Source organism: Populus nigra, chromosome 4 (genome assembly GCF_951802175.1).
Source record: "Populus nigra chromosome 4, ddPopNigr1.1, whole genome shotgun sequence".
NCBI lineage: Eukaryota > Viridiplantae > Streptophyta > Magnoliopsida > Malpighiales > Salicaceae > Populus > Populus nigra.
Window position 1 is genome coordinate 10,569,258 of NC_084855.1, and position 14,775 is coordinate 10,584,032.

The window sequence follows — 14,775 nt, forward strand, 5'->3', positions numbered from 1 at the left end:
GTTCAAAAATGAAATTTACGAGGAAGAGGGGAAACATGCTTGTAATTTTCCAAAACTATCTGCATGTCTGTGTTGCTCGCATTCAAAGATGCCTGGACATGACAGCATGTTCAACACACATGGGAGCTACACACACACACACAGACACTGTTCTGTCAGTAAAGAACAAGAAATTGGGGGATACAATGTCGTTAGAAGTGAATGTTTACTTGAGCGAGCCGAAAATTGACAGGTGACTTATTTAACAGGGTGCGCGTATGATCAATTCACAGTTTTAATTATAGGGTTGTCGTAATCGATAAGATAAAATATAGTACATGGTAATGGGACCATTTCGATGTACCCAACAAGGGTTCATCATTGCTTTGCTTGGAATTCCTTTCCTGGGAGACCAGTAATCCATTAGCACTAGCACGAAGAATATAGATCGGAATTCTTTTTATTCAATTCAATTTAATTTCTTTTCTTTTCTTTTTCTGTATAAAGGATGTTTTGATGCTGAAAATGGGTTTGATAGCGTAGTAAAAATGTTAAAAATAGGTTTTTGAATTCTTAAAACTCATATCCCAATTTACTGGCCATCTCTAACGACTGAAATCTTAACCAGTTAGATCTTTGTATTGCTCTTTAGTTTTTGTAATTTTTCCCCTTAGATTTTAAATAAAATAATAAAAATTATATTTTAAATACTATTTGATCAAACGTTTTTTTTTCCCATAGTTTTCAAATAAAAATATTTTTTTTTCTAGTAATATTAGCAACCATTTTGTTGTTTTTTTCTAGTAATAAATTTTTTATTTTTTTATTATTTTAACTTTCTTAGATTAATTTATTTTTCCTATAATTTCATATAAAATATCGAAATATTATTTTCAAGTTTTTAAATTAAAACTTGCTTTAATGATCATAATAAATTTTTACTTAAAAAACAATACTTCTCACATAAAAAATGCATATTTTTGTCAAAATAAAAGGAATTTATGAATAAAAAACTAAACTTTTAATTAAAAATATATATTTTCTCAATTTTAATTTAAAGTTTTTACAAATGCTTTCTTGATTACCTTTAATTTTTATTTAATGATTTATGTTGCTGTAAAAGAATAATTTTTTTTAAAAAAGAATTATATAAATTAGAAGAGACAATTTTGACAAAAAAAGAAAATGTTTTTCCTCTATAATTAATTTATTATCTTTTACCGTGAATATCTATTTTTATTATTATATAATTAAATATAGATTCAAAAAGTTCCTGGAGACCACACAACATAGTTCTCAGTTTACTCCAGACTAAAACCCAACAACAGAAGCCATGGCGAACCATCTCATGTAAGCTTAAAAAACCAAACCCATTTGAGACCAAGAGCATGCCTTCTCAAAGAAAAGGCAGTTCTTTAGCTTTTTACTATCACAAGGGCCACGGCGGTTTCCCACATCAACAACCCCGTAAGTTCACTGGCTTTTTGAGAAAAAACTCCATTATCCATTTCCCTCCTCATTTTCCCATGAAAAGGGTATACCTCCACCACTGAACACACCCCTCAATTGCTCAAAAAGTTTCAGAAAGAAAGCCATCTTGAGTAAATAACAATCGTTGAAATAAAACCCTATCCCATTCCCTTTCAGCAGCTTGTACATAAACGAGGCAATGCTGAACGCATCAGGCACAAACTATTTATTATAAATGTCATTAGTTTATAAAACAAAAATGTAAACTGGCATTTCTGCGACCTAATGCATGTTCTAAAACCTGTACAGTCAAAAATTCAGTTCCATAACAGCTATTTTCACTAGATGGAGAAAAACTGACATCTAATGCATGAACCAACTCTCGTTGCTATGCCAAGATGGCTTCCACAACGTCCAAGGCCTTCCACCAATGGTATTTCTTCAATTCTGATCATCTGCAACAATAAACCGAAACAATCCAGTGGCCCCAAACAGTTAATTAAGAAACCAACATCATAAATACATCGAAGTCAAGAAACTAAATGAAATCAACCTAGAATTAAATCTACAATGATTTGCACAGGGACGATATGGACAGGAACTGCACTGGTTCCTATCAGGATTGTCTCAACAATTCTCTAACATAAGAATAGGCATGTACCACCGGGCATCCATAGGTCAAGGTTCTGATAAGGACAGACAGCCTCATTGGAACCTGAATTTGATGACAAGTGTCATGATCAAACCACATGGTACACCTCATTCCCTTTCCCCCTCAGATATAAACAAGCCTCACGTCATTATGCCCAAAACTCATGCTACATACTGGACACTTGCGGTGACGGCTTTCCAGAATTCTCTGTACACAAGTGTTGCAGAACAAATGGTAGCATTTTGTTATGACAACCTGATGAGAAAATAAAAAAAATTAGAATCGCTATGTGATATATAAGAAAGGATAAACACTGAAGAAAGATCCATTCATATAATTGATTGACATACATATCACAAGATTTTGGAGGATCATTAATCCATTTCAATAAACACAGTAACAGTGAAAAAGATCTTTATGAGATGAACATAATCTATCTCTCTCCTTTCTTTGGTTAGGAACAATTCAATAGCTGGCTTTAGGGATCTTAACTATTCTAACATGGAACCATTTTTGCCCTATTAGTTAACCATCCTGAATCCCGATGGAACTCAAGCACCTACTATGACAATAAACAATTAATCAATTGCTCAAAAAAATTTTAGAACCTCTAAGCAAATACAGCAGAGAGGATACATCCATTGAATTCCAATAAGCCTCAATCCTAAACTTGTTGGGGTTGCTACGAAGAACCTTTTTCTCTACTCTTTTCTGTTTTGGGCCCACTTTATGACAACAATTTTTTTACCTCTTCAGACCATTAGATTTTTTGCCCAATTTTCTATTCCTTTAGTCATACACCAATCCAATTACTTTCACTTTCTAGATAATACATTGACAGGTCCACCTATGTCAACTCATAACCCCCCCCCCCCCTCCCTTGAAGATTCAGTTATTTCTTTTTCAAGCCCATTATTTCCCTTTCAAGGCACTACACATGTCAAATGAGTAGAAATGCACTGCTAATCCTTTCGATTGAAATGTTCCTTGCTTGAAACTACTGCTATTGTCACCCAGTAATTAAGTTCTAGTAAGAGCAAAAAAAGCTGAAATAATATTTTGCTAGTAAATGTGAACCAGTTGCCTTTCTTTATAAGCAAGTTGGACCCTAAACTTATAATCCAACATCATCACTTCATAAAAATCAGCCCCCCTGATGGGAAACTTACTATATGGATGATGTGTGTGTCAAACTTATTGAGAATTTTAGTGAGATATAGCTGCGTTAGCAAGTTCCATTTTGTTTGAGAACTACATGTTGCATGTTCTCCATTGCATCATGTTGAAAGAATATTTAACTAATGTTTTGTTAATGCTTTGCAAGTCCTCTTCTAATATCCAGATATCCAACTAGCAAGGCCAGTTTCAATCATCAAAACTTCCTACAGGAAAACAGGACACCAAATCCCACAAATAACAGAACAGGGATTGCATGATACCTCTTTAGGTCTGTCAAGACAGATACTGCACTTAACTATTTCCCTGTATTCTTGAAGCTCCTGCTGAAGTTTTTCTACAATAGAAGACCCCTCTGTCTGTGCTTGAAGACGAGAAACCTTTCTCCTTGCAACTTCCAACTCCTCTTCCATTCTCCTCTTGTCAAACCTGATAAACAAGATGTGAATGTCAGCACTTGGTACAAATAGGAAGCAGGATGGGATTTATTTCATTACCTCTCTTTCTCCAGATCTATCCGCAGCTCCAGCAGTGCAGATCGACTTCTTTCAACTCTAGATTGTGAATCCTCCAATGACTCTCTTGCTTGACTAGATGATCTTCCCATATCCAGCAATTTCTTTTGTGTATTTTCCAAAGTAACTGACCTTTGAATCTTATCTTCCACAAGTTTATGAACCTGGTCTGAGCAGAATTTTGACTGCAAAGCAGATGCATACAATACTGATTTTACACATGTCCTTGGTACATTAAGCTTAAGATTAAATACCTTTATTATCAATTAATTAACCTAACCTAGTGAGAGCTTTTGGAAGAATACATAATTTTCCTTGGTGATTTTTTTTTTCTTATTTGGTTTAGGAATTCTGATGCTTGTTGGGTTTTATAATAGTTATATATCTTTCAATAAGGATTCCTTTTCGTTTTAAGGATTAGAATTTAGACCTATAACTATTATAAATAGGCTACCTAGCTTAATATTTAGACCTACAGGATTGGAATTTTTGTTATTATTATCAATCAGAATACATCCAAGAGGTTGTCTACAAATCCTAAACCTATTTTTCTAGTTTTAACTTCAATTTTTTCTACTAGTTTTATCCGTCAATTTTCTATTCTTTTCTGTTTTGAGTTGATTTCTATTCCCATGCTACATCACCTAATGTTTATACTGAAAAATCATTAACCTGATATTAGTTCATTAACTAGGAGACATGCCTATCCTTATCTAATACTAAGAGAAGTAGTGAAGTACCAAGGCTACGTTACCATGTACATAGTGAATGCATTTACAAGACACTCCTCAATTCTTATTAGGGAAAAAAACAAAGATATGGATGGAGAATAGAATAATAGAGCATGGCCTACCTGATGCCAAGATATCCATCCCATTCTTTTATGAAAATATTCATCTATGTTCATTTTATTTAGAAAGTAAAAAAGAAAGGTATAGCTGAAAGAGAAGTTTGTTTAAATTAAAAAATAATCATCATCTAAAGTAGACAAACCTAAAGAAAATAAAGAAAGAAAAAAATTAAATATTTATTAGTTATTTATCAATTGAAAATCACATACTAAGAACACAAGGATTTAGTATTGTACATAAAAGTTCTTACTATTTCTTTATTTGAGAATGTCTCGTAAAAGTTAGTTTGATAGCATTAACTGAATTGTTGCATTTCCTTCTCATTTATTTTATATATACTTTGGTTACTATATGATATGCATGAATACTCTTATATGCAAGGCATATGCCAAACTAACTAGTTCTAAGAAATACCTGATCTTCTATTCTTGCAGCTTTCACATAAAATAAATTGAGGGAAATATTGGCTTGCTGAATCTCCTTTTCCATGATTTGTTTGTCCATGAGCAGAGAACCATGCATTTGTCTTGCTCTCACACCCTCTAAAACAAGCTGAAACAAGAATAGCATGAACCAATAAATCATACTCTTGAGCACATTTATGTCACACAGAACATAATGACTTTACTTGAACTGTAAGATTAATTCATTCTCACATCAGGAAGAAAATGCAAGCAAAAATACATTTACATAAATACAAGAGCTGCATCATGACAGGCAAGGTAAAACCATGTTCAGTTTACAAGTTCAACACTTGTCCAAACCGTACAACTATAGCAGACACTGTCACGTGTTACAACTGGCTAAGCATAACCTTAAAGGTTCTAGGATGAGGGAGACTCAGCAAAGATGTCAAAAATATGCAACAGAATAAAGAACCTACTACAAGGTACAAACTATTAGTACATCTCTTTTCAGTTTCAGATATCAAACCTAATTGGTTTCTATAGAGATTACAAACCAGTAGTGTAAAACATGTCTCCATGCCTATGCAATCAAGAATATCCAGCTCAGATTTAGAACTGTCAAACCACATGTAAGGTCAGATATTAAACATTTTCCAGTTCATATAGCCAGATCTAGAAAAAAGAGTTCACAATCCAAGTCTTGCAAACCGGAAAGCTTATATGAATATGAAAATCTCAAAATACAAACTGCCAATGCAAATACCAATATCACGTCCTACAGTAAAGCAGAACACAAAAGATAGACTGGGGTCTTAAACGCTAACAGCAAAAAGACACCACATGCAACTTAAACAATCTACTGACGACTGGTTACGGAATATGCCACTCACCTTAATGTTATAGTCATCTCTCTCTGTGATTTGCTGCAACAGATGTTGATTTTGAGTTTGCATGTCATCATATGCTTGACCAATTGTCTGAAGCAAAACCAAATAAGCAATCTTAAACATATGCATTATTGCATTGCAAAAAAAGCCTGCAATTAAATTAACTGACCTCTATTTCAGATAAGTAGGCCTCGTTTCCTTCATTTTTTGATTTCAGGACATCAGAAAGTCTAGACATATCCCTGAATAGCAAAGAATCAACATTTTCAAACAGTAGTCTCCAATAATTAGTATTTAGAATTCAAGGTAAGAAAAAAATGTTAGGCCCACCAATTAACTGAAAACAATAAAGATTAAAGAACGATTGCTCGAAGGAAAGGTGCTTATTTGATAATACAACTAGAAAATGTAGTTCAGAAAAATTGTTGAACAAATGAAACCGCGATCATCTAGTAAATACATGTCTGCTTATCTAATAGCACAAAAAGAGAACGTTTCTTTTGTTCTTTTTCCTGTGTTGTTTATGCATGTGTGTGAATTAATTTCAGAACTTCACAAGAAAATAGCGCACATCTTCTTCAGGAACACATAAAAATAAAAGCAATGAAGCTTTGGCTTGGTGGTATTCAAGCCAATAAAGAACTTCCCTCCAAATAGAATTGACAAAAGGACATTCAAGAAAAAATAAATGAGTTCACCTAACAAAAGATTGATTTCAGCATCTTCAATAGAGGCTCTACAATAGGATCAAATTAGTTCCAAAACTTAATGAATTTACCTTTTAGAAGCTTCTAATTTCTGTCTCAAATCAGCAATATCAGCTTCCGCAGCAGCTAGCCTTTGCTGTGATCTGGCCTCAGCTTCGTTTGCTGTCTTCACTCGTGATTCCAAATTATGCTCATCAAGAGAGGATTTAAAACTTTGAACTTGAGCCCTTGCCTTGTATTCGAGATCCCTAGCTTCTAAGACATCCCTACATTTGCAGAATATAAATTTCTAAACCACCATATAATTTCACATAATCGAAACACCAATGACAAGAAAAAGGAGTAAACTGGAACGTGCTAATAATTAAATTTAATCAAATGCTTCACCATAATGATAAGCAAGACCCACAGCTGCCATTGTATCTTAAAAATAATGATTATACGCTTCTGCAGAGAGTCAGATACCAAATTTAAACAGAGCACAGTCATTCAATTTACTTCAATTTCCAGCGTGAAGCAACTACAAATTCATTCAAACACACTGAATATACAAACTAAACTCTGTAGCTGGTTGAACATCAATTAAAAGTTCAGTTGAACAAGCTAGTCATTATAAATTCAATAGCTAGTATGGGGAAAGCAGAATGTATAGAAAGACCCTGACCTTGAATAAGTGGATTCACCCCGATACATGTCCAAAATCAGTTTCAACTCCAGTTCACTTTCCTTCAGATCTTGGACCTGCAACCAAGGGAAGGGGTTTTGATTGCTAAATCAGATGATATCAGTTTACCACCCTTATATTTAGAAACCAATGCCCATCATAAATTCTTCTAACCCTTGATAGAGAAATTTCTAATAGATCTTGGCAAAATGATGGAGCTGTAAATGAGCTGAGCCACTTGTGAGTCGCTCGAAGCTCAGCTCACTAAGGGCTCGGTTCGAACTCATTTGTTAAGGCATAACGAGCTTCTACACTCAAAATGTAAACAAGCCACGCTTGAGCTTAGCTAAGCTTGGCTCATAAACGTTCATAAGCCAGGGCAGTTACACTCGTGAATTAGGCTTCCAAACAAGCTTGTTTAAAAGCTTACATATAAGCTTGTGAAAGGAAAAACAACTTAATAAGATATTATAAAATAAACCAATTTAGTATGTAATAAAAAGTATTCTTTGTATGAAATAAATTTAGCAATTATATTTGTATTTGTTATATGAAGGAGTTCATAAAACTTTTATGATATTGCAATCACATGAGTCATACGTATGTCAAAGTTTGAGCCTAGCTCATTTATAGGCTCATTAAATAACTAAGACAAGCCCAAGCCGAGTCAAGCCTGGGACTAACAAATTTTAAACAAGTCAAGCTTGAGCCTCATAATTTAGGCCTGTCATGAACACGAACTAAGCTTGAGCCTTGCTAGAATTAGACAATCCGAGCTTGAGCACATCAAAGCTTGACTCAGCTCATTTGCAGCCCTACAATATGTTTAGTGGAGCAGTTCTCAGAGAATAGGCTTAAATTTATTAGCAATTTAATATTCCTAAAAAAAAAAAGATAAGCTCACAAGGAATAGAGAACTATACTTGATCCAGTAGAACAAGTTTGAAGTTGATGATGAGTTGAATGCTCCGAGAGGCATAGTATTTTTATACAAGCGAAAACATAATTGAGGAAATAATCTACTCTTTACTCTTTTAAGAATTTCTTGTGTTTTGGGTTCGCAATATTATAAATTACATTTGGATGCAGTTCTTAAGACAGTCAACAAATTTGGTTTGAGTTTCTTCAGCTAGAGTAAACGGAAACAATGCCTATATATTTTAAAATTTCTTCACTTTGCCTAAAGAAAAGAACCTCCAAAGCAAATAAAGAAGAGAAGCTTAATTCATGACATATCTACTCCTGTGGCAAAGACACTCGAACGCTACTAACTGAAATTTATATCTAATCCTCGCTGTAATCATCTGGTGCTACAAGAAATCAAGAAAATAACCGGGGAAGAGAACATAATGAGATATGCAGACAACTTAGGTCAAATCCAGTGGAGAATTTTCTACACGGCCAATAAAATACCACCAAAATTGGTCGTTGCAAACTTGTTGGGTGTTCAAACGATGCTCCAATTAGAAATACAAATTATAAATGCATCAACAATATACCCCACATGAACAAAGATTTGTTTCCTCAAAAGCAAAACAGGCCCTAAGCAATAGCAAATTAAAAACAAGTCAGATGGGACTAAAATGGATCTATTCTCTCCTACGTTCTTGTGGCAAAAATTTGATGCATCTATAGCTAAAGGAACACAATGGACAAGTTTTTCATCTGGTTATCAAAATTCACTCTCTTTTTTTATTGAAATTTAGGAATTCTTCAACACCAATGAAAAGGAAGGCATATCCATGGAAGTCTTGAAGTATAAATTATTGAAAAATATCAAAGGGAAAACTTGGACGTATGACCCATTAAAAAAAGGGAGAGAAGGAAAAAAAATCAGAATTTGCAACTGGCATTTGAGAGATCCTATTAGAAGCTAACACTAAAAAAAACTGACTGTCAGAAGATTATAACAATATAGGATAATAAGCACGTCGAGATACTGTCAGATATAAGGATTTAAATGCTAGAATTTCCTAACAGTGACCAATGAGTACACAGCCTGCAGAACTATTACAAACAGCTTTCTTTCCATTCAAATTTGACTTCCCTGATGACCAAGGCCATACAATCCTTAGGCTGAATAAAAGATGGCTTTGCATTCATTAGAACAAGACCCCAAAAATTTTAACAAAATGAAATAAAATAACATAGTAGAATGGAAACATACCACAGACTGCAACTTATGTATCTCGGTGTTTTGGTTTGTGGATCTGGCAGACAAATTTTCACACTCTTTGGCCTGTTTCAGAAAAACAATTATTAGTGTCCATTAACTGATTTAAAGGAAAAGAACATAAAGGCATGCACCAGAATGTGCCCACCTTCCTATCCAGAACAGTAGAAAGAGACTGCCCATCAGCTCGCAAAGAATGAATATCAGAAGAAGCATCTTTGGAGTTACTTAATTGGCGTTGCATAGAGCCCATTTCCTCAGGAAATGAGGAAACCAAGGCTTTGAATTCAGCTATGATTTCTTTTCTTCCTGAAATAGAGAGTACTTATCAGGCTTTGAGCACAGACCAAGAAGCAGCGAGAATTACAAGACACATAAAAGCATCCAGCAGAAACACACCAGGCTCTCTAGATGCCTCTTCCAACTTGGTCTCAATCATGTTTCTTTCATTAATCTGTTTTTGTATTTCTTTCCCTAAAACAGCAATTCTAGAATCCACAACTGCAGTAGATCTTCGACAAACATCAACCAAGTCATTTTTCACATTTAATTCTCTTTCCTTCCAGACAAGGTTATCCTTCTCAACCTGTAATTTCCAGGTAAGAAAATATTGTCAGCATCAGCAACTAATCCATGCAAGGAATATTGCAGACTCAGGCATAAATGAAACTACCGACCAGTTACAACCTGAAGTTTCTCAATTAAGGCCCGATATTGGAGAACTTCTGATTTTGATTTCTCTAGTTGATCTCTCACCAAGAGGTAGGCTTGTGATGAAGATATACTCTTCACATTCTTCAACAAGTTCTGTAAACCAAAATATCCCCATTCCACTTCTATTATTATTAATAAATAAAGCTGCATTTCATTCTACTTACGTTACTGAAGAAGTGAATCTGCAGTTAAGGCATAGTCATTTAGAAGGAGAACTAGGTCTGCATTGACACCATGACAAGGTATTAAGACCCATCCCCCTCTCCCAAAAAAAAAACTGACCTGCAAATTGGATAGCTTCTGTAATATTTTTAACCTTTCTTCATGAAGATCTTTTAGTTCTTGTAGTCGAGAAGAAGCTTGGTCCTGTGGAACTCAAATTGATTAACATGCCTATCTCTTTCCATTCAAAAAATTCTCAAGAACAAATCCAATAAAATAAGAGTCAGAAACTCACTAAAAGCTCTTTGACAGCAGACTCCATTTCTTGCAGATCCTTTTGTTTATCCCTAACCTTATCACCACCAATGTGCTTACTTCCCAAGTTTAAGACTGGAAAGAATGCCCCTTTTGTTGCATCTCTCTCTGCTTTAAGGGTTGCCAATTTACAGTTGCTGTCTTTCAGTTCTGCAACTGCAATCTCCAATTCACCTATGGAAAACAAGCAAAAGCAAAACATTCAAACTTATAAAAGCATATCAGTCAAAGCATTAGCTGCAAACAATAATAAGGATTCGACATGCCAGTAAATAATGTTTCGTGCCAAGCGAATGAATAGCAAACAAATGCAGAATCACATCAGAATTAGTCAATAACTGTAGAAAGCGAGAACGGCCACCCAATATGCCAAACCTTAAGACCACATATACATGACATGTAATTAAATGTGCTGTGGTGTACTGGTGAACATATAGAAATAGACAGGCCCTTAAAAAAAATGGCAAGCACACTTACCGATGCATATATCTTAAAAAGGATGTGCTACATTAGTTTCAATAGAGGAAGCTCTCAGATGGTTGTTAAAGGATTCAAACTCTTAAGATGATGTTACCTTTTAGATGCTTAAGCTTTGCTTTATTTTTTGCATCAGCGTCTCGATGGTTCTGCAATTCCATTGCCAGTGATTTGTGCTTCAAATGAAGGTCACTTAGCCCAGACCTCAAATTCTTAAGTTCCATCTCCAGTTCATTAGATGTCATTTGCCTACATGCATCTAGCAAAGCAGAAAAATGCATAGGGAGTTAGAGAATTCTAAAGGAAATAGCCCAAGAAAAATACAGCACACAGACCAGTGCCAATATACTCTTACCATCTTCTGGAAGCTGTTTCAAAACTGCTGCATGTAATCCATCCTTCAGATGCCAAAGGCCATTGATTGTATCCACTATATTATGTACAACGTTTTTATTCTTTTCAAAGCCAGTTTCTATATCCACTTCCATCTGATCAGGGCAATTATTTGAAGAGGAACTTTCAGTTGCACCAGTTTCCATAAGTCGGCTAAGGAATGCATCCTTGAGAAAAGATGAGCTCTCATCTGAAAGGAAATTTAGAAACCCCCTATTATATGACACCCTTGCTTTAACAAAAAAAATAACAACAATTCCCAGTCAATATTACACCACCAGTTCACTAAATTTTGTGTTCACTGTGAAAGAAAACTCGTGTATCAAATCCACCCAGAGGGGCGCCAACTTTTCCTACATGCTCACTTTGAACTGCATAAAACAGCGTATACATTGCTAAAAGAAGCCCCTCCAAACCAAATCACACACGCATATACTGCTGAAACCCACCCACACAAGCGACCATGAAAGCCTACACACACATGCATAGTGCCAAAACCTAATACTTGTGCCAAAACCCACACACCCCAATCTACTGACAAAGGCATATAAATTGGCCAAAAATTTTTTGCAAATTCAAAGCAACTTTCAAGACCATTAGCAACTCATGGTCATTATATACAATTAAAGTTGTAAAATAATAATTTGAAAAGAAGAGGCAGACTACTTAAGAAAGGTTCCTTACTGTAATCAAACAAGTAAATAGAGGGGAGCAAAATAAGCATGCATACAAAGCCAAGAATCGCCAAGTATGGCCTGTACAAAATAAAAATTTCAAGAACTATATTATGTTGTGCGCCAATAGGTGGATTCTTATTCACCTCATACAATTTTCTCAAGAATATATATATATATATATATATATATATATATATATATATATATATATATATATATATATTAGCCATAATTGCTATCACAAGAAAGCACAAGCTAGGAATGGATAGCTATGCATTCATGCTATCTTAATATTAGTGAGACTGAGGATAAAAAAACAAAACCAGAGAAAAGTAATAGATTACAGGTTCCTCACCTTTTGTAACTGGTATATGTTTGACATCTTGCCCATTGCTCCGCTCTCTTGTGCGGTTGGAACACGTTTCCAAGTCACTAACCAACTAGAACATAGTCAATGTTTACCCAATTACTAAAAGGTATTGTATGGATAAATCAGAGAGATACCTTATATTTTGAATTCCCAAAAGTAGAGTATTAAAGGAAAAGTTAATAAGAAGAAAAAAAAAGGTAAGAAATTACCACTTCCCAAGACTTGTTGACAGCGTTTAATGTGGAATTGTATGGTTGCTGTTTCTCCTTCAGTTGAGAGAATTTGTTTCCTAGTGCAGAATGCTCAACCTTCTGAGCCTCCAACTTCTGTTGAAGCTTTTGATTTTGGTATTGAAGAACAGTGGTATCAAGCTACATCATCAAAAGAAACGTGAGTTCACAACAAACAAGCTACTCATTAGTGACATTACATTTTGGCAAAGTTATAGATATAGAAATTACTAAGTGCAGTACTATATAAGGCTTCTAAAAAGCCATATTACCCAGCACTAGAAAACTTAAAAAATAGAAGCTAAGTAGTTACAGCCGTCAAGCACCAGAGCTAAATAACTTCACAGATAAATGATTCAAGGAAATAAAGAGAGATCATGCTGCTTGGAAAAGTGTAGTTGACCATAAATAGAGGAGGAAAGACAAGTACAATATTAACAGACCATCAGACTTCAATTCTCAACAAACACAGATAGAAAAGAAAGGACTATACATTGTGCATATATTCTGATGAAGCTCTAGATAATAACTAAAAACAATTAACAGATAAGCCAATTCTCATACTTAGCTCCCAGTTCTAGAAATTGTTTACCATGTTCTTCAGCTGTTTCTGCAGCATTTCCAGACAACCACATAGCATTAATCCCATGTACAGATTTTAGAAAGAGATTAATTGCATGCTCATTGGACTTAGATATCCTTTCATTCAGTTACCATGATATGCAAGTAAATTGCAAGAAGCAAATTGTAGACAAACCAAAAAAATCAAAATTCGACGTGTGACACATTAGAAAATGTTAAGATAGTTAGCTTAACGAGTCAAAGGTTATAAAAGTAGAACATCCATGCAGATAAAACAAATACAAACAGCCCTGCAAAACTCAGATTCAATCACATAATCTAATTTAACATACCAAAAACACATAATTCTCCGAATGATGTAGCCCATAACCCTAACTAAAAAGCTACATGAGTAGCAATAAAACCATAATTAACTACAAGTCCATCAAATTTACAGGTAATCGGATAAACTAAGATCACAAAAACCATCAGATTCACAAAACAAAACAGAACCCACATAAGATCCCTCTAAACCACAACAAGAGCAACAAAAATTCCGAAAAAGTCCCAACCTTTTTGTCCTCGGATAAATGCGAGAACGGCTGCTTTTTAGCCATAGCAGCAGGTGGAGATGATATAGAGCTAAAGTGACGCCGTTTTCTGTCTGGCTCCCCTGTACTCCCCATTAAAACAAAACCCGAAACTCCCTCCCCGCCCCCGCCCCAGCCCCAGCCCCCCAACAACTTCACTCACATTAACAGACAGGAGGTCGCGTAAATTTCAAAAAATCGTGATTCAAAACAGATGACACCCTATATTTCCCGAAACCCTAACTCAAGCCACCAACCAAGTTGTTTGGTTTTCTTTTCACTTAAAAAAAAAAAAACCCTAACCAAAGAGTCTACACTCACTGTGGATTTCTTTGATTTCCTTTTATCATTAATAATTAAAAATTAAAAGGGGAAAAATATGAGATTTTTCTTTCTCTCTTCGGTCTCAGCTGGAGTGCGAGAGGGAGAGGAATTCGCTTGTTTGTTGCAACTGTGACTTTTTTTAGCAGCATAAAGAGAGCGTGAAATTCCGTGAATGTTAGAAGGGTAGTTTTGGGAATTAAATGCGACCGGTAGGAATCTGTGCTCTGATGGGGTCACTAGAAGGTGAGTGGAATCAAGTGAATGCTGGAATTTGATTGGTGAAAAAAGGGGGAGAATTCTGGGGCTTCATGATTTTAGGATTTGCAGTATCTTTGCCCTTCTTTCACTGCTCAACTGTTTATTTTTTCGTGTTCATAGTTTCTCTTAGGTTTAGTTTTTTCTTTAACTTTAACTTAATTTAATAATTTATGGTGCAAAATTAATTTCAAACCAAATTGATTTGATAAAATATTAGATGAAT

The 14,775-nt window shown here is 34.8% G+C and overlaps 1 protein-coding gene across 3 annotated transcripts; it reads right to left on the reverse strand.

Annotated features, from left to right (window-relative positions):
* Nucleotides 1–1,652: 1,652 nt before the first annotated feature.
* On the reverse strand, nt 1,653–14,425 carry LOC133692138 (E3 ubiquitin-protein ligase BRE1-like 1). 3 transcript variants are annotated; one of them, XR_009841828.1, is made up of 20 exons: nt 13,953–14,425; nt 12,799–12,960; nt 12,575–12,659; nt 11,505–11,732; nt 11,247–11,408; nt 10,653–10,846; nt 10,478–10,561; nt 10,169–10,288; nt 9,881–10,067; nt 9,630–9,790; nt 9,476–9,547; nt 7,309–7,385; nt 6,716–6,910; nt 6,107–6,179; nt 5,941–6,027; nt 5,058–5,195; nt 3,775–3,977; nt 3,541–3,706; nt 2,003–2,356; nt 1,653–1,904 (listed from the first exon to the last, which is right to left on the reverse strand). XR_009841828.1 is itself a non-coding variant. In XM_062112857.1 (19 exons), exons 1-19 carry the CDS (start codon nt 14,064–14,066, stop codon nt 2,225–2,227), a joined length of 2,640 nt encoding a protein of 879 aa, XP_061968841.1. In that variant the 5' UTR covers nt 14,067–14,425; the 3' UTR covers nt 1,653–2,224. The 3 variants fall into 3 exon arrangements, 2 of the variants coding, with proteins under 2 accessions (XP_061968841.1, XP_061968842.1); XM_062112857.1 differs by having other exon boundaries at nt 1,653–2,356; XM_062112858.1 differs by lacking the exon at nt 13,953–14,425 and having other exon boundaries at nt 1,653–2,356; nt 12,575–12,651; nt 12,799–12,937.
* Between the last annotated feature and the right edge of the window lie 350 nt (nt 14,426–14,775).